The sequence below is a fragment of the Schistocerca cancellata genome, chromosome 1 (assembly GCF_023864275.1).
Source record: "Schistocerca cancellata isolate TAMUIC-IGC-003103 chromosome 1, iqSchCanc2.1, whole genome shotgun sequence".
Lineage (NCBI taxonomy): Eukaryota > Metazoa > Arthropoda > Insecta > Orthoptera > Acrididae > Schistocerca > Schistocerca cancellata.
The window spans coordinates 558372966-558398258 of NC_064626.1; the positions used below are offsets into that span (position 1 = coordinate 558372966).

Below are 25293 nucleotides of genomic sequence, written 5' to 3' on the forward strand. Positions count from 1 at the left end.
AATAAAGTGAAACTTGGAGCCATACTGAACAACAAGAAATTTCTTGAAAGTATGGGCGATGCCAAGAGCCTTTTTTTCCACCTGAGAGTAGCACCAGGCCAGTGTCAGAGATTTAAAGGCAAATGTAACAGGTCGTTCAGAGCTATCAGCATACTGGTGCACGAGGACCATGCTGACGCCATACTGTGAGGCGTCAGTCACCAAAACTACGTGGTGGTCTGGAGAGAATGCAACTAAACAAGGGGCCAAGAGTAGTTGGGTTTCAACATTTGAAAAGCACACTTGCAATCTGGGCTCCAGCAGAAAGATACATTCTTGCATAACAATGCATGTGACAGATGGGCCAATATGGCTGCCCCCAACAGGAATTTATTATGGTAGTAGGCTATCATCCCTAGGAAGGCCTGAAATTCCTTCATGAACAAGGGGCAAGGCATAGACATAACAGCAGAGATGTGGTCCAGCAGAGGGAGAGCCCCATCCTACGAGACCTCGAACACCAAATAAACAATAAAAGATTGAAAAATCTGAGATTTCGCAAAGTTACATTGCAATAAAGAGAACAAAGTGTACAAATTTTCTAAATGATCAGCTGTGGAGGAGCACATCACAACAATATCGTCCAGAAAATTAATGCATTCTGGGACAAGCATAGTCAATTGCTCTACAAATTGTTGGAAAATAGCAGGGATGCTAGCTACACCAAAAGGAAGGTGCAAATATCCATAGAGACCCAAAGAAGTATTGAAAACCAGAGCTCGCTGATGCACTTAGTCCACAGAAACCTGCAGATATGCTTCAGACAAACCAATTTTACAAAAGTGCTGGCAACCCGATGATTTTGTCAACAGTTCCTCCTGGCATCGGAAAGGATACGTGTCCACAATTGCCTGCATGTTGACAGTAGTACTGATGTCACCATAGAGAAAACGTTTCCCAATGGTTTCCAATCTACAGCCAGCAGAGACAACCATTCACGACGCATAACAGGTTGCATCATCCCTAGAGGTTGAAGTCTGTCCAATTCTGCTTTCACTTGATCTTTCAGGATGACAGGAATAGGACGGGCACAACAAAAACAAGGCCAAGCCATGAATTTCAAAGAAATATGAGTAGAAAAATTCATAGCACACCCTATGTCTTCCAAAAACTACTCCAAAAACTCCTCACACAGTGTTTCCAATTGGGAATACAGTACCTGATCAGACACAATGTAAATTGTGTGATTGACAGAAAATCCAAATGCCTGAAATACCTCCATCCTGAACAAGTTCTCAACACCGGCATCAGCAACCACCAAAAATGTAACAGAATGCCGTAAATTGTCCCAATAGTGCAATGCTCTGTGTGTTATAGCTGACCAGCTTCTGTGTGACTGGTGTCAACAGTGGTGACCATAAACTCATGTGGGTTTGAGAAATCCATAATGTCACTGCAGCACCTTTGTTGACCCGTAGCTAGGTCACTTGGCGAAAAACACTTAATTCAATAAACAATTTGGGGGAAGTCGCAAGCATTAGAGTCACACAGTTTACGTCCACGCCCGTATCCTGAGCAACCGTCGGTGAACAACACACAGAGGCAGTGTAGCCTTTCTTCCGGCAACCATTACAAGTAACCCAGTGTTCATGGCATGCTGAATGTTCGTGCTGGATAAAACAGAAAGGAGAAGATGGAAATGGAGAATGCTGACACAGGTGCTGTGGCGGTTGTGGCTGCGACTGCTTGGCCCAGCCTTGGTCAGCTTGGCACTTAGCCCGCATGTTTGCCACCGCTACTGCCACTTCCTCGTGCAAACTATCTGTTGTCCTAGTGGGAACATCTTTTGACACTACTGCCGCATCACCCCATACTTCAGTTTGGTCACCTGCTGCCCAAGAAACCTCAAAATATAGTGCTATTTGCAAATCTTCAGCCAATGGGGGTTTCCACACAGTAAAGCCTTCTGGTACATTTTCTTGTCCAGAGCTAAGCAGATAACTGCATCATGCACCACAGAGACCACAAAAGAGCCATTATGGGGGTCAGTAATGGATTGATACTTACAGTTAAGGTCATATAGTATAGCTGCCCAGGTCCTGTATGACTGGCTTGGTTTCTTGTGGCATCAGTAGAATTCAACTCACGCCGCTGTGACATGCATTCATTTATGATAATAATTGGAAAATAAACTGCACATGTGATCAAAAGTAAGAGCTGCCAGCTCTTGTAAAGGGGTAAGTTGACAAAGTAAGGTAGAATCCATGAAAGGAAGAAGGATTTGCACAAATTTGAGTCTGCCACACCAAAAGCCAAAAAATGCTGTCTGAGTCTTTTTTTGTAAATGTACCAATCTTTGGCTGAATCATCATATGTAAGGAATGTGGGTTGGTGGACTGTTAATGGAAGTTAATGGAAGTTAACAAGGTTGTCACAGCCAAAGTACACTGGTATCATGGTGTCCATAATGAATAAACCCAACGAAACTGCGCATAAAGATTGCAGATGCAGAAACCATCCCATCCTCATCACCAATTGTGTAGGAACTGCGTAGTACACAAGATCAATCCAAAGTAACCTAAATATGGCTTTATTCATAAAGGACTCAACTACCATGGAAAACAGACTCCTTGGATCCCCACATAACAAGACACAGTACACTAATGTGAGCAACACACTGGGAAAATGCACAAGAGAGCCAGCTAGTGCTACTTTGCACATATGTTTGCATGAGTTGCTGGTAGACAGTGCAGTAGAGATCTCGCCATGCACACACAACCCACATGTGACCTCCAGTGGCCAGCCCATGCTGATACAGTTGGTGGTCAGTTCTAACTGAAAGCAGGACGACACCTCCTTCAGCGCACATGTACTAGTCGCAGGATATAACAATAAGAAAATATATAAAATAATCCAACACTCTTGTCTTTTTGTCTACACAGCGAGAGACGCTTCTAAAGCAAAACATTCTAAATTGAGCTTTCTTGGTTATTTTAACTATTTGTTGTCTCCATTTTAACATATTATCACACTGAACCCCAATGAATTTTATAAAGGATGTTTCACTTAGTGTATGGCTATTAATATTTACTTCCACTGCGAGGAGGTTATTTTTGTTTGCCTGAAATCACTTAATATGAATCATTCTGAGATTAAGAGTTACACTGTAGGCCGATTCAGCTTTCATTACAACTGTATCTGATAAAGTACATTTGTGTAATCATAAAAACATAGTTTTTAAACATCCATTAAAGTCACTGGAAGATCATTTATGGAGGTACATGTACGACCCCACAATATGTTTCTCTGTTCTTATGTAAGACCCATGCCTGTGTAACAGAGCCTCTGCTTACTGTTATGAAGGTAAGACTACACCCACACAAGAGGGAAATGTAGTGGCTGGATGAATTTTGTAATCTCCTTTGTAGTTTTGTTTCTGAAACTTACATCCATTGGTGGTGCACGCAATGTCTGTACAAGTGAACCTAATGCATCTGTATTTTTTTGCAACATTTGATGCCACAGTGAGGAAATGATCATTCAATTTGGTGGCCAATGATTTGAAAGATCACCATTTCTGCCAAAGCTATTTTCTGGTGATTTGATTTCATTTGGATCACTATTTTTTAATAATATTCTGAATTGTTTTTGCCTCATTCTTGGAGTGTTATTTCTTGAACATAGCACACCTGCTTCACTTTTTTAAATAATAGGTTGAACAGTTTAAAATATCAAACATAATGGAGTTTCAGCTCTTGACTACAGCTTCTCCACTGGCAAATACTTTTATCCCAGAACTAATTCACTCTAATCCTTGCTTCTGTATGATTTCACTATTATTTGTTTTTGAGGAAAACAAGATTCAAAGTTTTGTAGAAATATGTTTAGAAAAAGAATTGAATTTTCCGTTTATCCTGCCTGCCTTACAAATTTCTCTTCAGTGTCCTGCAGTTTCTCTCTGAACACCAGGACTGAGTAATTTTTTTGATTCTATGATAGAATGCTTTTCTTCCATGATGAATGGCCAATATACTTCATTGTTAGATAGTGCTGACATTAAGTTGTCTATGAAGTTGTATACTCTAAACCAAAACAGCATCTACTGCATTCAAAGCAGATGACAAACTATGGTGTGTGCCCACCAGTAGCACTTCCATCAATGTGTCATCAAAGCCAATCTGGGCTAAGTAACAGACAAGCATGGGTCTCAAAACTACTACTGCAATAAAACATACTGCAGATGCATAGGGTGTAAATTTCTGTAGCAGTCAACTGCAGTCCCAAATACATTTGTAGTACCATCTTAGACATTAAATAAGCATTTTTGGTATTAGTCTAGAGGATTATTTTGCACTGTTGTGAAAATTCATACCAGCACAAATCATACTACAGAATAAATAAACACATTTCTTTAATTCATGAATTCATTCCTACAGCATCTTAAAAATATCTCAACATGAAGGATCTCCAACATTGAGGAGAAATGTACATCAACAACTAAATTGCAACAACTATACCCTATTTGAAAAAATACAGCTTGTAAAAATAACATGCTGGTCTTACATTTCCATTAAATAATAGCTTTTTATCTCTACTCCTCATTTAAAATTTATCCAGATAATAGTTTTCACAATTATCTACACAGTAAGCAAGGAGGATTGTAGTAGAGTGAATTTTTATTTATAATGATAACAACAGAGGTTTGAAGTTCCAAATCACAATAACTGGGTAATTTACAGAAGTGGCTAACATTATGTGACTGTAATTCATTTTTGAATCAATTGGGACTCACAGTTTTTTTGTCTTTGTATGCTTGCAGCATGTTAAAAGTAATTTAACAGACACTTGGAACCCTAGACCAGGAAACATAGTCGACACAGATATTACATGTCTTGTATTAATGTTGACTAAAACTAAGCTATTTTCCATCTGCTTTTCATTATTAGCCAGGAATAGCATTAAGGAGTAAATGAGCTGGGAAGTGGGAGTAACATTTCCAACATCTTTCAAAAGGTGTCTGAAAGCTTTGTGGTTATCTACTTTACACAACATTATTATTGGTCAGTTATGCTAAATAAATGCTTTACTTGCTTAAGGTACAGAAAATAATTTCGTAAGAAAATAGTATCTCCAAGTAAAGTTAACACTTTTATTTGCAAGTTATCTCAATGAGAAATGCATCAAACTGCAAAAAATACTAACACCAAATTTTTCATGTGGTTATCTGTGTACCTTTTTTGTTACTGATCTGGACACCAAGGATATGGCCACTTAATCCTTTTATAATCAACAAATCAATGGACATTTGGAATGGATCCTCTTTAATGAGGATGTATTACTATTCACCAAACAGGAGAGAGAGAGAGAGAGAAGAGAGAGAGAGAGAGAGAGAGAGAGAGAGAGAGAGAGAGAGAGACAAGGCCCTTTGAGTAGAAGACATTCCCCAGAATCACTGAGATCCTTGGGACAGCAAGACATGGCTGATATGCAAGATATACGAGACAGGTGGAATACTCTCAGAATTCAAGGAGAATTTAATAACTTCAGTTCCAAAGAAAGCAAGAGTTCATGGATGTGAATATTACCAAACTATCAGTATAATAAGTCTCAGGTTGCAAAATACTGATGCAGATTAGTTATAGAAAAATGGACAATTGGTAGAAGCTGACCTCGAGGAAGGTCAGTTTGGATTCTGAAGAAATGCAGGAGTATACAAGGCAATACTGACCCCTGGACTAAATATTAAAGAAAGGCAATATTTACAACATTTGTGAACTTAGAGAAAGCTTTTGACAATGTTGGTTGTACTGCATCCTTTAAAATTCTGAAGATAGGAGGGGTAAAGTACAGGGAGTGTACGGTTATTTACAAGTTGTACAGAAACTAGATTGTAATTATAACAGCCAAATGGTATTAAAGGCAAAGCAGTGGTTGAGAAAGGAGTGAGAAAGGGTTGTAGTTCATTCCCAGTGTTATTAAATGTGTACGCTGAACAAGAATGTGAAGGAGACCAAGGAAAAATTTGGAAAAGGATTTAAAGTTCAGGGAGAAGACATAAAAAATTTTGAGGTTTGCCAATGATATTGTAATCCTGTCAAAGACACCACAGGACCTGGAAGAACACTTAAAAGGAATAGACAGTGTCTTGAAAGGAGAATATAAGATGAACATCAACAAATGAAAACAAGGTCAATGGAATGTAGTACAATTAAATCAGATTATACTGAGGGGCTTAGATTATGAAAGGATGTTATAAGTAGTAGACGAGTTTTGCTATTTGGTACTAAAATAACTTCACAAACTTTCAGCATACTGGAACAGCTGTGGGTCAGCAACTTCTGTTAAATGGTACAACAAAAAAACAGTCCAAAGTTGTAAGTTCCACTTTTTTTATTCATTCAATAACTAATTTCAAGCCAAAACCACTTTCAAACCATTGCACCATAGTCAAAAATGGTATTTCCAAACATGCATTTATCAGTATGCACTGTAACTGTTCGTTTGCACATTTTTAACATGCTTTTTTTTTACGTTTTCAGAAATACCATTTTTGACTATGTTACAATGATCTGAAAATGGGTCCCAGCCCAAAATTAGTCATCGAGTGAATAAAAAAAGTGAAATTTGCAACTTTGGACTAGTTCTTCATTGTACTAGGTAAAATAACTGATGATGTCCAAAGCAGAGGGTCTGCATTTGCGTACTACAGTGGCAAGAAGAAGAAAAGATATTTGTTAACACTGAATATAAATTCAGGTGTTAGTTATTTTTTCTGAAGATTCATGTCTGAAGTGTAACCATGTATGGAAGTGAAATGTGGTCAATAAGCAGTTCACACAAAAAGAGAACAGAAGTTTTTGAAAGGTGGTGCTACAGCAGAATGTTGAAGATTAGATGCATAGATCGCGTAGCCAATGAGGAGCTATTGAAAACAAGTGAGGAGAGTAGAAAGAAGGGATCGGCTGATGAGTCATATTCTGAGCCATCAAGGAATCATCAGTTTAATATAGGAGGAAGTGTGAGGAGTAAAATTTGTAGAGAGAGGCCAAAAGATGAATATGCAAGTAGGTTCTTATAGATGCAGGTTGCAGTATTTATTCAGAGATGAAGAGGTTTGCACAGGACGGAGTAGCATCGTGAGCTGCATCAAATTTGTATGTGGACTGTAGACTACAAGAACAACAACGATGTTCATGCTTTCAATCATAATTTTTATGTGGAACTGGTTAAATGCTTTTTGGAATACTGCATCTACCCACTTGCCTTGATCCATGTTTTTCAAGATAGCATGTGAAAAAAATCACACATTGGGTTTTACATGACCATTGTGGATTCCATGCTGGTTGGTATGAAGGAGATTATTCTGTTTTAAGATACCTCACTATGTTTTTAGATCAGAATATGTTCTACGATTTTTCATGAGATGAATGTCAGTGTTATGCTCAAGGAAGACACTGTGTATTAAGGTTGGAAGAGGGGCTAATTCAGCCACAAATACTAAATAGAATTTGATAGGGATTCCGTCAGACCCTAGGGCTTTGTTCACTTTTAACTATTTCAGAAGTTTCTTTATGCCACTTACAACAATATCTACATCACGCGTCTTTCCAGTAGTCTGAGTATTGAACAGGAAAATTGCTACTATGTTTTCCTTTCTCAAGGTCTAGAGATGCATTGATTATCACTATTACAATATAATAAAGAAAAAAGAGCAGCTTATCTTAAAACATCAAGATGGCTAGGCCAAATACTTGAGTACAATCAATTTTTCCAAATCAGAGAAAAGATCAGGGAGAAGCTGCAGAACTCTTTACGACATGATAACCATGTAGAGTGCTCATAAAATATCTTGGCCTTTCTTTCTCTTACTCGTCTACCATGTGCAAATATGGAGTTTTAATAATAATAATAATAATTTCGAATACCTAGCCAGCCTGGCGGAAGTCTTTCATATGGACGCCACTGAGTACTGTGGCTCTCATGGCAAGCCAATGTTAAGCCAAAAAAGGAAAGCTGGAAAGTGGAAGGAATATATAGTGATACTATACAGGTTGTTACAAAAAGGTACGGCCAAACTTTCAGGAAACATTCCTCACACACAAAGAAAGAAAATATGTTATGTGGACATGTGTCCGGAAACGCTTACTTTCCATGATAGAGCTCATTTTATTACTTCTCTTCAAATCACATTAATCATGGAATGGAAACACACAGCAACAGAACGTACCAGAGTGACTTCAAACACTTTGTTACAGGAAATGTTCAAAATGTCCTCCGTTAGCGAGGATACATGCATCCATCCTCCATCGCATGGAATCCCTGATGCGCTGATGCAGCCCTGCAGAATGGCGTATTGTATCACAGCTGTCCACAATATGAGCACAAAGAGTCTCTACATTTGGTACCGGGGCTGTGTAGACAAGAGCTTTCAAGTGCCCCCATAAATGAAAGTCAAGAGGGTTGAGGTCAGGAGAGCGTGGAGGCCATGGAATTGGTCCGCCTCTACCAATCCATCGGTCACCGAATCTGTTGATGAGAAGCATAAGAACACTTCGACTGAAATGTGCAGGAGCTCCATCGTGCATGAACCACATGCTGTGTCGTACTTGTAAAGGCACATGTTCTAGCAGCACAGGTACAGTATCCCATATGAAATCATGATAGCATGCTCCATTGAGCGTAGGTGGAAGAACATGGGGCCCAATCAAGACATCACCAACAATGCCTGCCCAAACGTTCACAGAAAATCTGTGTTGATGACGTGATTGCACAATTGCGTGCGGATTCTCATCAGCCCACGCATGTTGATTGTAAAAATTTACAATTTGATCATGTTGGAATGAAGCCTCATCCGTAAAGAGAACATTTGCACTGAAATGAGGATTGACACATTGTTGCATGAACCATTCGCAGAAGTGTACCTGTGGAAGCCAATCAGCTGCTGATAGTGCCTGCACACGCTGTACATGGTACGGAAACAACTGGTTCTCCCGTAGCACTCTCCATACAGTGATGTGGTCAATGTTACCTTGTACAGCAGCAACTTCTCTGACGCTGACATTAGGGTTATCGTCAACTGCACAAAGAATTGCCTCGTCCATTGCAGTTGTCCTCGTCATTCTAGGTCTTCCCCAGTCGCGAGTCATAGGCTGGAATGTTCCGTGCTCCCTAAGACACCGATCAATTGCTTCAAACATCTTCCTGTCGGGACACCTTCATTCTGGAAATCTGTCTCGATACAAATGTACCGTGCCACGGCTATTGACCCATGCTAATCCATACATCAAATGGGCATCTGCCAACTGCACATTTGTAAACATTGCACTGACTGCAAAACCATGTTCGTGATGAACACTAACCTGTTGATGCTACGTACTGATGTGCTTGATGCTAGTATTGTAGAGCAATGAGTCGCATGTCAACACAAGCACTGAAGTCAACATTACCTTCCTTCAATTGGGCCAACTGGCGGTGAATCGAGGAAGTACAGTACATACTGACGAAACTAAAATGAGCTCTAACATGGAAATTAAGCATTTCCGGACACATGTCTACATAACATCTTTTCTTTATTTGTGTGTGAGGAATGTTTCCTGAAAGTTTGGCTGTACCTTTTTCTAACACCCTGTATAAGGGAAACAAACTAGGGTGCAATGTTATAGAAAGACATGTTGATGTAAGTGGAGATGAGGTGGGGGATATGATACTGTGAGAAGAATTTGACATGGCACTGAAAGGCCTAATTGGAAATAAATGGCACTGAAAGACCTAACTGGAAATAATGCCCCTAGAATAGATGACATTCCCACAGAATTATTGAGATCCTTTTTAAAGGTAGCCACGAGAAAATTATTCCACCTGGTGTACAAGATATATGAGACAGGCAAAATATCTTCAGACTACAGGAAGAATGTGATAATTCCAATTCCAAAGAAGGCAAGTGTTGCAGGTGAAAACTATCATACCATTAGTTTAATAAATCTTGGTTGCAAAATACTGATAAATGAAAAGAAAAACAAGTAGAGGTCGACATCAGGGAAGATCAGTTAAGGTTCCAAAGAAATGCAGAAACACACATGGCAATACTGACCCTGTGACTTATCTTAGAAGACAGGTTGAAGAAACCCTAACCTACATTTCTAGCAATTGCAGATTCAAAGAAAGCATTTGACGGTATGCATTTGATTAACTTTTTGAAATTTTGAAGGTATCAGAAATAAACGACAGGGACCAAAATTATGGCACAACTTGACTAAATGAAGGAATCGGTTGATCGGACACATCCTGACAGATCAAGGTATTGTCAGCATGGCAATCAAACATAGTGTGGGCAATGGAAGGAAGTGTGTCGGGTAAAAATCATGGTAAACAAGTTTAAATGGCTGTAGACTGTTAGTTATACAGAGATGAAGAGGCTTGCACAGGGAAAACTAACATGGAGAGCTATATGAAACCAGTCTTTGGGCTAAACAGGTCTAAGTGGCTATAGATTATAGTTTTGCAGAGAAGAAGAGGATTGCACTGGACAAACTAGCCTGGAGTCTTCAGACTAAAGACAACACCACGATGCCAACAACACATCTGCTGGGAATTAATATCACCTCCAACTATGTGGGATGGCTTACGTACATACATACTAGTGGTATTAGGGGTTCTATGAAAATTTTAGTTACCTCTGCAGTTGTGTGTGCCTGATGGTAAACAGAAGGCTCCAACAGCCTTTTTCTGTGTTTTATAATTACTCTTGCCAAAATCAAATATAGATTCTATATTTATCCAAGTAAATTTAACATTATCTTCTACTGTTATAAAGACATTATCTAGCATCCTATGGAGCATGAGTTTCAGAAAGAAGATCTCACTACTATGTATTTGTTGAATCCAAATTGGATATATAGTTATATTACTACCCCTGTAGGCTGAGTAATTTCTTAGATATTAGACCTGCCAAAATAAAACAAAGTACAGAACATTGAATTAATCCCTCATACAGACCTAGATATAATTAATCTATCATGCATGGAGCCTTTATTACTTCATCCCAGAAGCTTCTGATGATCTGCTTACTACACCGTATTATTATCAGTTGGTTAGTTTCATGTTCCACAGATCATTTTGAATGATACATCGTAATGATGTGGAAAGAGTCATTTCACATTCACATCATAAATTCATTTGTAGGCTACATATAGTTACACTCTGAACATATCTAAGGGCTTTTTCCAAAAAGAAAAAAAGATAATACAGATGTTATGAGTTAGTAAGTCCTATCCACCACCTTTCACACATTACAGTAATAGAAATTCTTCTATGCAATAGAAGGTGTTGCCAAGGTGAAATTTACTCAGTTTGTTTTCAACTTTCACTTTGCTGTTTATCAGACTCTAAGTCCACCTTTGAAGCCTTTAGCTTATCTGTTACTTTTCGTGAATAATTAACTTCATCTGCAAATCTATGCTTCTGTGCAAATCACTGTGAAGTGTATGGCAAAGGACACTTTTCTTTGCACTATTTATTAGGTTATTTTTCAGTTGCATTCACAGATGAAACATTGGAAGAATGACTATTTCATGTCTCTGCAAGACCTGTTATTTACCTTATTTTTTCCATGCTGTCTTTACGGGACAGATATGTAATCTATCCAGCCCTGAATTGTCAATGACATAGGATTGGTAATAAATGGGAGCTGAAGAATATTCATAGTTTTTCCCCTGAAAGGCAGTGCTTTAAGTTTCCTTAGCAGATTCTTTTAAGACATACAGTGAATTTCTTAAACTTACTGCCAGTTATGATTCATCAATATTTCTGTTACACTTTATTACAATTCTAACGCACCCTACTTTGTATATACTCAGTGTCCATTGTTAGTCTGATGTGATATGAATCCCACTTACTTGAACAGTGTTCAAGTACAGGCAATGCGATCTCTTTTGCAGATAACCAGTAACTTCCTAGTATCCCACCAATGAATGCATTTGCTTTACCTACAACTGTAGCTATAGGTCTATCGTCATTCCCTTGTGTCGTCTCTACACATTATTATTCCCAAATAGTTCTACAACATGACTGACTCGTTGATATGGCAGCATTTCTGTGTATTATGAATTGCACAACTTTGTATTTCTTTACAATAAGATTCAGTTGCCAGTCTTTGTACCAGGATACTATTTTGTTGAGGTATAACTGGATAGTACATCAATTTTTAGCAGACAGGAATCCCTCATAGATAACTATATCACCTGTGACAATTTTAGTTTGTAACTAATGTTATCTGCCAAGTTGTGTTGTTGATGTGATCAATCCAAAGACATGTTTGATACAGCTCTCTATGCTGTTCTGCCCTGTGCATCTTCATCCACATACCTATTGCAACCTTCACCATCTTGAACACAATTTCTGAGCCTCAGGATGCATCCCATCAACTGATTCCTTCTTTTAGTAAGTTGTAGGCCTACTATAAATTCATTTTCTCCCCAATCAATACAGTACCATTTCATTCTCTATCTGAACTACCAGTCTTATCTTCAGCATTCTTCACTGGTACCAGATTTCAAATACCTGTAGGTTATTGTGCTGATAGTTATTTATTGATGAAGTATGAACAACTTTATAATTATGTTATGATTAATTTCCTCTCTGTTTGTAGCACAGAAAATAAAAAGAAAATACATCTTTACATTCAAAAGATTAGCCTATATGCAGTCCATCAGGAGCTATAGGACAACACAACTGATTATACCTTGGGGGCAATACAAATTCTGATTGGGTAAATTAGCTGTAATTAACATTGTGAACACAAAATGATAGGAAAGGGTAAATGGTGTGTTCCCCCCCCCCCCCCCCCCGCAAGAAGAGCTAATCTTGCAACTTGTACTATTTCATTTATTTTTTTTTACAATCATTCACGAAACGCGTTATTTTGTGGTTGGTGGTATTTAGACCAGTGTTTAAACCACAGTGAATGAGCAATTATATTACTCCTGAGCAAGTGAAAATACGTATGCAAGCTATAGACTAAACGCTGTAGAATCCGTCAGTCGCACATTGTCCAAAAGCGCTGGACATAATGACACGAACGTTCGTCGCTGGACTTCCGCGGTCTCTCAGAATCATTATCGCTTAACAAAATGGCAAAGATTTTTCCACTGCTTGGCGCTATTGATGTTATGTTGTACTGTGTTATAGCAGTTGTTTTCCACTAAGCTGAAAAGACGAACTTCGCATTTGTCCAGTTTGCATACGATATGAAATCTAAGACAGTATTAATGCCATAATAGACAAGAAAGTTATTTTATTGGGCATTGTATGGTCATAAATTATATGCATAACATTAACTTGTTCAGCAACTAATTCGATTTGCACGCATAGATTAGGTTATAATTTTAAATTTACCTCGCTTGAGTACTGCTCATGTGATTTATTAGACTTTTTGGCATATTTTGGCGTTATTTCGCAAGATTTCTTCTGGTTAGTGTTACCCATAAATTTTAGACATTAATTATAATGCTTTCCCAGGCAAATAACAATACTTTATTACTACAAGAAACACACTTAGTCAACGGACGGAATAACAGAACGTGCAGTGGTCGTAGGATTCCCATGCAGTGGCATTTATTTTTGAGAAGTAATATCCACAAATTGAAGATTTCACATTTATTAGAATTAGAAAGCGCTTGATTTTGTTCCTATAATTTTCAGAGCTGACCCATTTCTCAGATGTTCGTGATCTCGCATCGTACTTTGCAAAGTAAAATTAGACATTAATATCGTTGCAAGATACAGTAGCGAAGTGGCAATAATTTAAAACAATCTAATATTTCAATAACTGCAGCAGCTCTTTAATTGATCAGTACTAATGTACATATCTGCTAAAAGAAGCGCTTTAAATAAGGGCGACACTGATTTTTTTACATGACAAATGTTGGCGACAATTAGCCCTTCAATTTTCATCTTTGTCGAAGGAAGTCCTAGAGATTTGTTCGTGATTCGTGTTTCAGGAGACTCATTTGGAGAAGAAAGATGTTGATGTCTGCAGCGAGATTTGCAGCTGTGAAAGGCCCTTCAGCTGTTGCGGGCCATGGAGGTCTTAATCGCATATATTATTTTCAATTTTGGTCATTTGTAGAGGTACTCTTATCTAATGGAGTATTGAAACTGTTTCAGGGGGTGGCGTAAAGCTGTGGAAAAATCTGTCTTTCTTCGTTGCATTACCAGCGGTTGGTCTGTGTATGTTAAATGCTTGGCTCAAGCATCAGGAAGAGCCTCACCACCGACCAGAATTTATACCTTATGAACATCTGAGACTGAGAACAAAGGTAGTTAGATATGTAATGAAACAGATCATTCATATTATCTTGTTGCCTAAAGGTTTGAGAATACATACAGACACCTCGAGAGGCTAAAAGAAAAAAAGTTGCAAATTATCGAACAATCCAGGCGTTATGCTGAGCACGTAATTGAGGTTAAGTTAGCCATATATATGGAGCCACAGGTGAATCATGTTGTAAGTATGAAAATCCTCATCCACTTAATGTTGGAAGGATATGCTGTGGTAACCCAACAACTTTCTACTTATTTCACTTATTTTGGACAATGTTTTCTTACCTATGGTATAGATATATGCCGAAACCTGTATTTTATTCTATATTGACAGCAGAGGACTTGCATGCACAGCAGTGACAATGTTCATAGTATTTATAAGATAACTGGTTTGGATACTATATGCTTTGAGCTTCTGCCAGAGTGCTTTAGTGTTTGATTTGCAGTAAAAAGGATAAAACTGTTGGTTTGGTCTCTACAGCCTTCACCCCCACACATCAGAATTGAATGACGACGTTAGTTACTGGGGGGGAAGTGACATGTCAATATGGACTCCAAAACCATTCTGTTATCTGGTATTTATCACATTAATTAAATATTGCCAGAGGCAAAACCAATAAGTGATAGGAAAAAATCCTAGGATCAAATGGGAATTGAATCGTATAGTAGGTCACTAAGCCTTAAAACATAAGACACACTAAAATATTTGTGCTTAGCAAAATTGGTTATCAGTGCCCAATGGTTCAAGTGGAATTTGCAGCAATTATTTAGAAAGTTTAAGATTGATAGTTTATGAAGCGTATAATAGTGCAATCAATTGCAAAAACTAATACCTGTAATTATGCTCTCGACACCAGTGTACATTATGCACTGATGACAAAACAAATTATTTCCATTCCTGGGATGATTGAGCGGTGGTGTTAAAGTAGCCCTATAAATGGAAGGTGAAGCCACATGGTGACAATTGGGAAGAGGTGTATATGAAGAAATGAAACAGTTAGCTAATTAAACACACAAATCAAACATTGCTCATTGTTTGCCGAATCAAGGAAGTAATTTTTTGACAGTTTTTTTCATCTCTTCATTGCATGGTAAGTAATTGACAAAGTGAGGCAACATTCTCCCTGGTTGTTGCCAAATCTGATATATTGTAGTGCGTTTTTTATTAAATACATACGCACCACATGAGAAAAGAAGCAGAAATCTTTTTTAAACAGCGGAACACGTATATGGAAATTTGGAAGTATTATGTGGAAAAGTAAACAATATTATTTGAAACTTCATCATTTTTGTTCTTCTGAATGTCAGTAATCAAAGTAGTTTTTGAAAGTATGTGTTATTTCAGCAAGTTTAACTTATTTTTGCTTGTGTTAGGTTTGGGAAGTTTACAAATATTATAGGAATTAGTCACCTCCTTTATAAATAAATGTTAGTAATAGCCTTCCAGAGTTTTGTTTGCTTTACCTTGTAAACGAGTTTCGTACCCATAAATGACAAGGAATAGGTGCAACATGTATTAAAACTACACCACCTTGGTGGAAACTTCCTTACACATTAAAACTCTGGCACACTATGACTTGAGCCTGGGACCTAACAGTGCACACTTTATTGGGGAGTGAAAATTCTTTCTGGAACCACAATGGTTATTTGAAATTAGTAAGGCATGCATGATGTGTGCAGTGGTCATAGCAAAAGTTGGAGATTTAACAAAACAGAATCTGTGAGCACAGGTATGAAAAGCAACCACTTCAGGTGAAAGAATGGAAGGATAATTTCTTTGGCAATGACATGGTCTAGTTTCTGCCCTATCCCTAACACATCCAAGCTTGTGATCATTCTCTCGTGAAATAATGAGCTTTGGTAAACTTAAGTACAATGAAATCGATAGTTCATATAAGTGTTTAGTCAGTTCCAAAATGAGAATATGCACCATCCGCATCTATACTCTGCGAACCACTGTGAGATGCATGGCAGAGGGTACTACCAAATTCATGGTTTCTTCCTGTTCCATTCGCAGATAGAATGCAGGAAGAATGATTGTTTAAATCTCTCTCTCTCTCTCTCTGTCTGTCTGTCTGTCTGTCTGTCTGTGTGTGTGTGTGTGTGTGTGTGTGTGTGTGTGTGTGTGTGTGTGTGTGTGTTTTCTAGGATGGGATGTACTAATGTTTTTTAAGCAGTCTCTCTTGTGACTGATTGCACTACCCTAGTATTCTACCAATAAACAGAAGTCTACCACCTGCTTTACCCATGGCTGAACCCATGTGATCATTCCATTTCATATTGTTACAAAGTGTTATACCCAGGTATTTGTACAGGTTGGCAAATTCCAACAGTGACTCACTGATATTAGTCATAGAATACTGCATTGTTTTCATTTGGTGAAGTGCAAAATTTTACATTTCTGGACATTTAGAGCAAGTTGCCAGCCTCATCACATTGAAATCTTATCCAGATCTGACTGAATATTTGTCACAGTGTCTCTCAGATAGTATTTCATTAAAGATAACTTCATCTGCAAAAGCCTTATTTTACTATTAATATTCTCTGCAAGGTCGTCGATATAAAACTTGAACACAAAGGGTCCCGACAGACTTCCGTGGGGCACACCTGAAATTAAGTCATCTGGCAATGACTCTATACCCAAGATAACATGCTGCACCCTCCCCACAAAAAAGTCCTCAATTCAGTCACAAATTTCACTTGATACCCCCATATGATTGTACTTTTGACAGTAAGCATAGGTGTGGTACTGAGTCAAATGCTTTTTGGAAATCAAGAAGCACTGCATCTGCCGATTGCCTTGATTCAAAGCTTTCAGTATCTTATGTGAGGAAAGTGAGTTGGGTTTCACATGATTGATGTTTTCAGAATCCATGGTGGTTGACATTGGTATCAGTCTGTTAAAGATACCTCATTATGTTTGAGCTCAGGATATGTTCTAAGATTCTATAAAAATAGATGGCAAGAATATTGGATGGTAGTTTTGTGGATCACTTGTACTACCCTATTGCAGACGGGTGTGACCTGTGCCTTTTTCCAAATACTGACCTCAGTATTTTGTTAAAGAGGTCTGAGATAGATTATAGTTAGAAAGGGGATAATTCAGCCACAAATTCAGTGTAGAATTTGACAGGATCTGCTGCTTTGTTCAGTTTTAATTATTTCAGCTGTTTCTTCAACACTACTGAGGATTAAATTGGGGCAATTCTGCTTGGTTTTCTTATATGAAGGAACATTTGGAAACAGAGTTAAGCATTTCAAGCTTTTGCTTGGCTAATCTTAATTTCAGTTCGTGTCTCATTTGCTAATGACTGCACACTAACTTTGATACAAGTAACAGCCTTTGCATATGACCAAAATTTATTTGGATTTTATGAAATCTCAGTTGACAGTATTCCATTACAGTATTTCCTGAAGGCATCATTCATTGTTCTCTTGATAGCCAAACCCATTTCATTCAGTGTCTCTGTTTATAATCCTACACTTATTATGCTGTAATCTCTGTTTCTTCAGAAGTTTCTTTAATGTGACTGTATACCATGGAGGTTCCCTTCCATTATGAACTGTTTTAGTGGGTTCATATCTATCCAATGTGTGGTCAACTATTCTTTTAAACTTGATCCAGAGTTCCTAGTTACATGCTCTGGATCGATGCTTAAAGTTCAGCATTGAGATATGACGCCAGTAGATTTTTTATCTAGTTTTTTTCTGAACATATAAATTTTTCTGCTTATCCTCAAAGAAATCAGGTTTGTTGTTGCCATTAGATCCTACATATTTCCATCATGAGTGGGGTTTCTAACTATCTGTTCTAGGGAGATTTCAGAGAAGGCATTTAGTTAAGTTTCACAAGCATGTTTTATCATGCCCACCACTAACAAAACTGAATTGTTGGGTGATTAAAGTCTCCACCGATGATTACGGTTTGGGGAACCTACATCCAAGTGAACTGGTAACACCAGCTTGATGACTACTTACCAGATAGGGCTCTTTAGAATAAGGTTTGAAAAACATTCACAGGACTGTAATAGCTGAACTACAGAATTAAGGGGAAATATATGTGTGTATTATACAATAGAGGTTTTACCTTGAATAGATCCAGGAGTTTAAATCTTAGAGAATGGTAGTTGTATATGATTGTGTTCAATATTTATTAATGCACATTTTAATGGCAACATTTGTTAATCAAAAAGCAGTACTATATTTACTTGTGTAGTCTTGTAATTTTGTTGTAACAGTACAAAACAGCTCATGTTTTTGAATGCATAACTATATATGTGACTGAGGTTGTAATAACTTTTCCTTTTCAGCGGTTCCCATGGGGTGATGGAAACAAGAGCCTGTTCCATAATCCTCATACAAATGCCCTCCCTGAAGGTTATGAAGACGCCCACCATTGAATTGTTTACTTATTTCAAAATGCTGTGTAGTGAACCATTATTGTATTGTATTGGATGGATGTTTAATATGTATATAGCAATAAACAACTTACAATAAAGGACATATCTAGTAGAGATTTAATAAATCCTAATCAAATTTTGAAAATGGGTGCTTCCAATCCAATGCCTCATGAACTTTTAACATTTTCAAGGATATAATATAGCTCGGCCAAAGTGCATGCAAGGAGTTGCATATAAACCAGCTTCAAATGAGAAATGTAAAATCATTTGTCTCAATTCTCCTCTTTAGAGAAGAATAATGGACATGAATATATTGCACATTAGATCAAAGCACACAGCTCTCTTGTTTGGGTTAGTTTGCTGTTCCAATGGTTTTAAGCAACAGTTATTGAATTCTTAGGAAGTAAGTGAACAGTATGCTGTAAAATAAACCTAAGAGAAAATACTGACCCATCTTTGCATAAACATTGGTGTATAAAAGTTTGTGCTGAGTTAAGTAAAATTTGCAAATATTGTTTCATCAGGAACAATATGAGCTGTGACATTTTTGAGAAATGAGATATTATGTAGTTCTGGACGTCTAACATGGGCAGCTTTGTTGAACTGTGAAGAACACAGAACTGCTAATGTGGATTGCTGTTACTACTGTAGTTGCAGTGCAATGATGACAATTTATTGCTGTGTGATGTGAATGGCCCAAAATGAACATACACAAACAAGTACTAAGATTCAATAAGGAAAGAGGTGAAATTAAATTTGCTTTCCTTACAAAACAAAGTTAATTTCCAGCTTCTCTATAATTGGAATTCCTTTTTTCTGAAGTCACTTTAAATTTTCATCTTATTCCATTTTTCTTCTCTGATACAACAGTGTGACCACTTTATTATTAAAATTGTTAGCCTTTAAAGTGAATGATGATCATTGGATTAGATCAAATCAGTGACTGTTTGGCTACCAACTCTTGCCTCTCAGCCCCTCCCACCCTCCTCCACTTGTGGGTTGGAGCTATTTTTCTCGTTCAGCATGTATTCTCTACAATGTAATTGCTGTTAACTTACCAGCCGTTGAAATGAAAAAAGAAAAAATAATCTGCAGAAGTGATGACAAATGCACATTAAAAATGACTTGAAAAAAACATTAAAACTCCCATCCCGACCCCTAAATCCTTTAATTCAGTTTAGAGGTAGAAAACATGGCAGGACGATATCGAAGCTCTGCAAGGAAGGAATAGCTGCTACAAAGCCTTATGGGAGGGGGGGATGAATAGGTAGTTGCAATGAGCCACATTAAAATAATGAATCAAAGATAAGTAAAACTGCTTGTGAGGAACAGATAAGAGAGATATGGTAGTTGTGAGGGACTAAAAGTAGTGTTGAAAAGAAAAGGATAATAATGCACACACTAAAATTTAATTAGAAAATAAAGGATGATAATAGGTATCATAAGTCGAAAATGGAAAGAAAGTGGGCCATGTAGTAGAAACTGAGGATGAACAACAGTAAATTAAGCCTAGGTGGATGAGATCCCATGTGTATTTGAGTGAGTTTGCAACAACATTCTTCATGTATTATCAAGATGATTCACGCTGTGAAATATGCTGATAAGTCAAAATGTGACTGTTGTTTAGACCGATTGTGGGCATGACACAGTAAGTAAAGTACATAAGCAGATCAGAAACTAATGAATCATTCTAGCAGTGATACAAATGGGGGGAATCCATTGCCAACCATATTATTATGGCACGACAGTGATAAGTAGGAATATTGTGTAGTGTTCAACTGCAGTCATTATGTAGGTAGGTCTCCAAGGAGTTAAGCATTTTAAATGCGGCAGCATAATACATAGATTTGTAATGAAATTTGTCATAAATAATCAACTATGATTTGAGAACAACAGTGATGTCCATAATTGTAGCACCAGACAAAAAATTATCTTTATCACCCATTATTAAAGCTGTCAAGTGACTTAGGAAGGAGTTCAGTATCCAGCAAAAAAAAAAAATTAAATCATTTGCCCACGAACATAAAATGTCTGACAGGTAACAAATCTTAGCCAGTCCAATCTAACATAAAATCATTTCTCCTGAACAACCCCTAGTCCATGAATTTATTTAAAAACTTGTAGCCTGTGGCTTGGTTTTATATATGTTAACACTAATGGTATACATATATTGTAAACTGGCTGATTCCACATTACTTTGATAAAAGAATTGTTCAAATGTTCTCTGGGACATGCAACTAACTGTTGTAACTGTACTCTCTCTGCTTCAGCAATCATCAGTTATTTTCTGCCCAACTAGCAAAACTTGGCTTTTTGCATGGTGCTATCATGCAATTGTATGGAAAGTGTCTGAAGAATAGTGAAAGGTGTGAAGGTGTTGGACCTCCATGCCTAATCACAGAACTTGGGAGTCAGAGATTTGTCCACTTTGTAAAGTAGAATAGGCTGCAGTCTGTGGCAGATCTGTTAACAGAATATAATGCTGGTGCAGGTGCAAGTGATTCAGCATCTACTGTCAGTGTTGAAGATGGAGCTCTGCTGAAGATGACCTTGTGTGTTCCCCAGTGACGTGATTAATATTGTTGTAGTGGGCATGGAATCATCAGAAATTGGACTGTGGATCAACGTTTCGCTGGTCGGATGAATCACGTATCTTGTTACACCAGGTCAGTGTTGCTGCCAGATATATCTGCATCCAGATGAACAATTACTCAAAAACAGGTATCATTTCACATATGCAGGCTGATGGAGGGTCTGTCACCTGGGCCTCCATGGGACTTGTAGGCATAATCAAAGACATCATGACAGCTATCGACTACATGAAAATTATCACGGACAATGTGCCTCCCTTCATGCTTGATGTCTTCCCCAATGGCAACTGCGTCTTCAGCAGGATAACTGTCTATGTCTCAAAACTAGAATCATGGTTCAAATGACTCTAAGCACTATGGGACTTAACTCTAGAATCATGCTGCAGTAGTCTGAGGAGCATGATAGTGAACTCATGTTCATGTTTGCCTGTCTGAATGATGATCACATCTAGGATACTATCAGATGCCAGCTCTGTGGCCAGAAACCACTGACCCTAAGTTGGAACTGTAACATTTGCTGCCGCATACATCCAGAAACCTAATGACTTATCAAAAATGCTTGCCACACAGAATCACTGCTGTATTGCATTGCAAAACAGGTGGTCAATGTATTGGCTCATCAGTGTAGGTATGTAAGACAATGTTGCTGTGTTTCATAGCATGTCCTGCAACAATGTAGTGTGTGATAAAGAATTCGTGAACACTCATTCTGGCAGAATGTCCCTACAAAAATCTTAAAAAGTAGTTGTAGGGTTATGCATACACTTACTGGTCATCCTTTTCTTGTAATTTTTTTTTCCATTAGGGAGGCTGGTGTATGTGTTTTACTGTGTAGCTACTTATGCCGACAACATCTGAGGTGCAGAGCAAAATACATTCATTTAGGTGTACATACACAATTGAACTAAGAAAAATACAGGCAAGCAAAAAATCTGACTGTGGAACAGCCCAAGTGTAAGAGGCGAAAATCCCATTGTTCGATTTGGTCAATTCTTTTTTAAGGAAAATTGTTTACAGGAGGTAAGGCTGCACAAAACTGAGAAGCTGAATTCTTTATTCATTATTTATTTAAAACATCACATCAGCACTTCACAATCGCAAATATGTATACATATTTTTAAACTAAAATGTTGCCACAGTACACATCCATCTGCAAGAAAGTAGTTTGCAAACCATTCTCTTCCTGCTCTGAATAATTATTGCTGCCAGCTTGCAGGTATCAGCCCTGAGCATTTATGCTTCACCAGTTCTGGCTGCACATATTGTTGGAGAGTTGTTTTTCTCTGCTAGTTATTACTGCACATGTGACTTACAATTTTTTTTCACTATTTATGGTCAAAGCGGTATTGACTTTTCAAAAGCACATAACTTGAAAACCAGAATTCCACAACAAGGTGAGCCCTCAAAATTCTGTAATTGAATATACAGCCTTTGAAAAAGACTTTCTTAAATGGGGTGATAACAGAAACACGTGATCATTAACTAAAACTGCATCTTCTGGCAGACCAAGAGTTCTCGACTGTGTTACTGATTTTAGAATATTATTGTTATTGTGGTCTTCAGTCCTGACACTGGTTTGATGCAGCTCTCCATGCTACTCTATCCTGTGCAAGCTTCATCTCCCAGTACCTACTGCAGCCTACATCCTTCTGAATCTGCTTAGTGTATTCATCTTTTGGTCTACCTCTACGATTTTTCTCTCCAATACTAAATTGGCGATCCCTTGATGCCTCAGAACATGTCCTACCAACTGATCCCTTCTTCTAGTCAAGTTGTGCCACAAACTACTCTTCTCCCCAATTCTGTTCAATACCTCCTCATTAGTTATGTGACCTACCTACCTAATCTTCAGCATTCTTCTGTAGCACCACATTTCAAAAGCTTCTATTCTCTTTTTGTCTAAACTATTTATCGTCCATGTTTCACTTCCATACATGGCTACGCTCCACACAAATACTTTCAGAAACGATTTCCTGACACTTAAATCAATACTCGATGTTAACAAATTTCTCTTCTTCAGAAACGCTTTCCTTACCATTGCCAGTCTACATTTTATATCCTCTCTACTTCGACCATCATCAGTTATTTTGCTCCCCAAATAGCAAAACTCCTTTACTACTTTAAGTGTCTCATTTCCTAATCTAATTCCCTCAGCATCACTCGACTTAATTCGACTACATTCCATTATCCTCGTTTTGCTTTTGCTGATGTTCATCTTATACCCTCCTTTCAAGACACTGTCCATTCTGTTCAACTGCTCTTCCAAGTCCTTTGCTGTCTATGACAGAACTACAATGTCATCGGCGAACCTCAAAGTTTTTATTTCTTCTCCATGGATTTTAATACCTACTCCGAACTTTTCTTTTGTTACCTTTACTGCTTGCTTTATATACAGATTGAATAGCATTGGGGAGAGGCTACAACCTTGTCTCACTCCCTTCCCAACCACTGCTTCCCTTTCATGTCCCTCGACTCTTATAACTGCCATCTGCTTTCTGTACAAATTTTAAATAGCCTTTCGCTCCCTGTATTTTACCCCTGCCACCTTCAGAATTTGAAAGAGAGTATTCTAGTCAACATTGTCAAAAGCTTTCTCTAAGTCTACAAATGGTAGAAACATAGGTTTGCCTTTCCTTAATGTTTCTTTTAAGATAAGTTGTAGGGTCAGTATTGCCTCACGTGTTCCAATATTTCTACGGAATACAAACTGATCTTCCCTGAGGTCGGCTTCTACCAGTTTTTCCATTTGTCTGTAAAGAATTTGTGTTAGTATTTTGCAGCTGTGACTTATTAAACTGATAGTTCGGTAATTTTCACATCTGTCAACACCTGCTTTCTTTGGGATTTGAATTATTATGTTCTTCTTGAAGTCTGAGGGAATTTCGCCTGTCTCATACATCTTGCTCACCAGATGGTAGAATCCCAGTCTTGGGATTTGAGAGTACTGTTTGCAAAAATATGACCATCTCATGCCCTTCCTGCTTCACCTATTGTGAAGGGAACAATGCTAAAGATGTGTTTGTAATTATGGAACTGAGAAATTGAGAAATGCTCCTTGGTAGACATTTTTATCACATATTGCCCATCCACTGCACCAAAGCAAGGAAGTTCCATTGAATCCCAGAGTTCTTCATTATACCCCTCCATTCAACTTCAGTCTGGGGTACATACAAAAAAAAATAAGGATTACTGATCCAAGCATTGTAGTTCACTAGAATGATAGCAAAGCTCAAGCACTGACAGTCTCATTCTCCCCCTTTTGGAATTATGGTAAAGTATATGAACAAGACGAAAATCAGCAACCAATCGAGAATACACTAATAAGTGAACCACAGTCGGCCACACCTAGAATAAGCAGAATCAGTGACAGTGTTTTCGCTCTTGTAGCACCATCTCACATTCAGCAACAAAACTGCCTATGAAGAAAATACGTGTTGAAGACCCTTTCCAGCATCTAAAAAATTCTGCTGATGCTGTAAGGTCAATCAGACATCAACCCAAGAAGGATCATGAAATTGCCAGTTTTTGCACGAGCATTATGAGGCAAATGCAAAAACTGCCAGAAGAGAATGACATTGAACTAATGAAAGAAATGAGTGCTAATTACCTATACACGAAAGTGTTTCTTGACTGAAAGACAAAAGGACAAACAGGCGCATTGGGAACAGTTTGTTGCTGCCAAGAAGATACTGGGTGGGGAAGAAGGGCTGTCACAGTCAGAAGCCATGACCTTGTACTATGGCACTACAGTAAACGTAAGTTAAATCATAACGGTGTGTCATTACTGCAGATGTATTTTTTTGATCTTTAATAATAATAATAATAATAATAATAATAATGACATAAATAAGTAAATGGGGTTACACTTCACCTTCATCAATTCTGTAAGTCCCATGTAGATGGCATCACAAAAAGCTGGAACAAATTTGCCAAGTGTGAATTTTGTAACATGATACAGATACTCTAGAGGTGAATATGAATCCCCACCCACTAATCAAGAAAGA

At 37.9% G+C, this 25293-nt stretch overlaps 2 protein-coding genes across 2 annotated transcripts in view; one reads left to right on the forward strand and one right to left on the reverse strand.

Annotated features, from left to right (window-relative positions):
* LOC126190726 (serine/threonine-protein kinase S6KL) overlaps positions 1–13769 on the reverse strand; it is a 274027-nt gene extending 260258 nt beyond the window's left edge. Inside the window, exon 1 of the mRNA XM_049931257.1 lies at positions 13372–13769. Within this exon, the coding sequence (XP_049787214.1) occupies positions 13372–13461 (90 nt within the window). The 5' untranslated portion in view covers positions 13462–13769. The remainder of the gene's footprint in view (positions 1–13371) is intronic.
* Positions 13770–13904: 135 nt separating this feature from the next.
* LOC126180834 (cytochrome c oxidase subunit 6A, mitochondrial) lies at positions 13905–18799 on the forward strand. The gene is made up of 3 exons (XM_049924723.1): positions 13905–14062; positions 14143–14294; positions 18609–18799. The coding sequence occupies exons 1-3, from the start codon at positions 13999–14001 to the stop codon at positions 18696–18698; spliced, it is 306 nt and encodes a 101-aa protein (XP_049780680.1). The 5' UTR covers positions 13905–13998; the 3' UTR covers positions 18699–18799.
* Positions 18800–25293: the final 6494 nt, after the last annotated feature.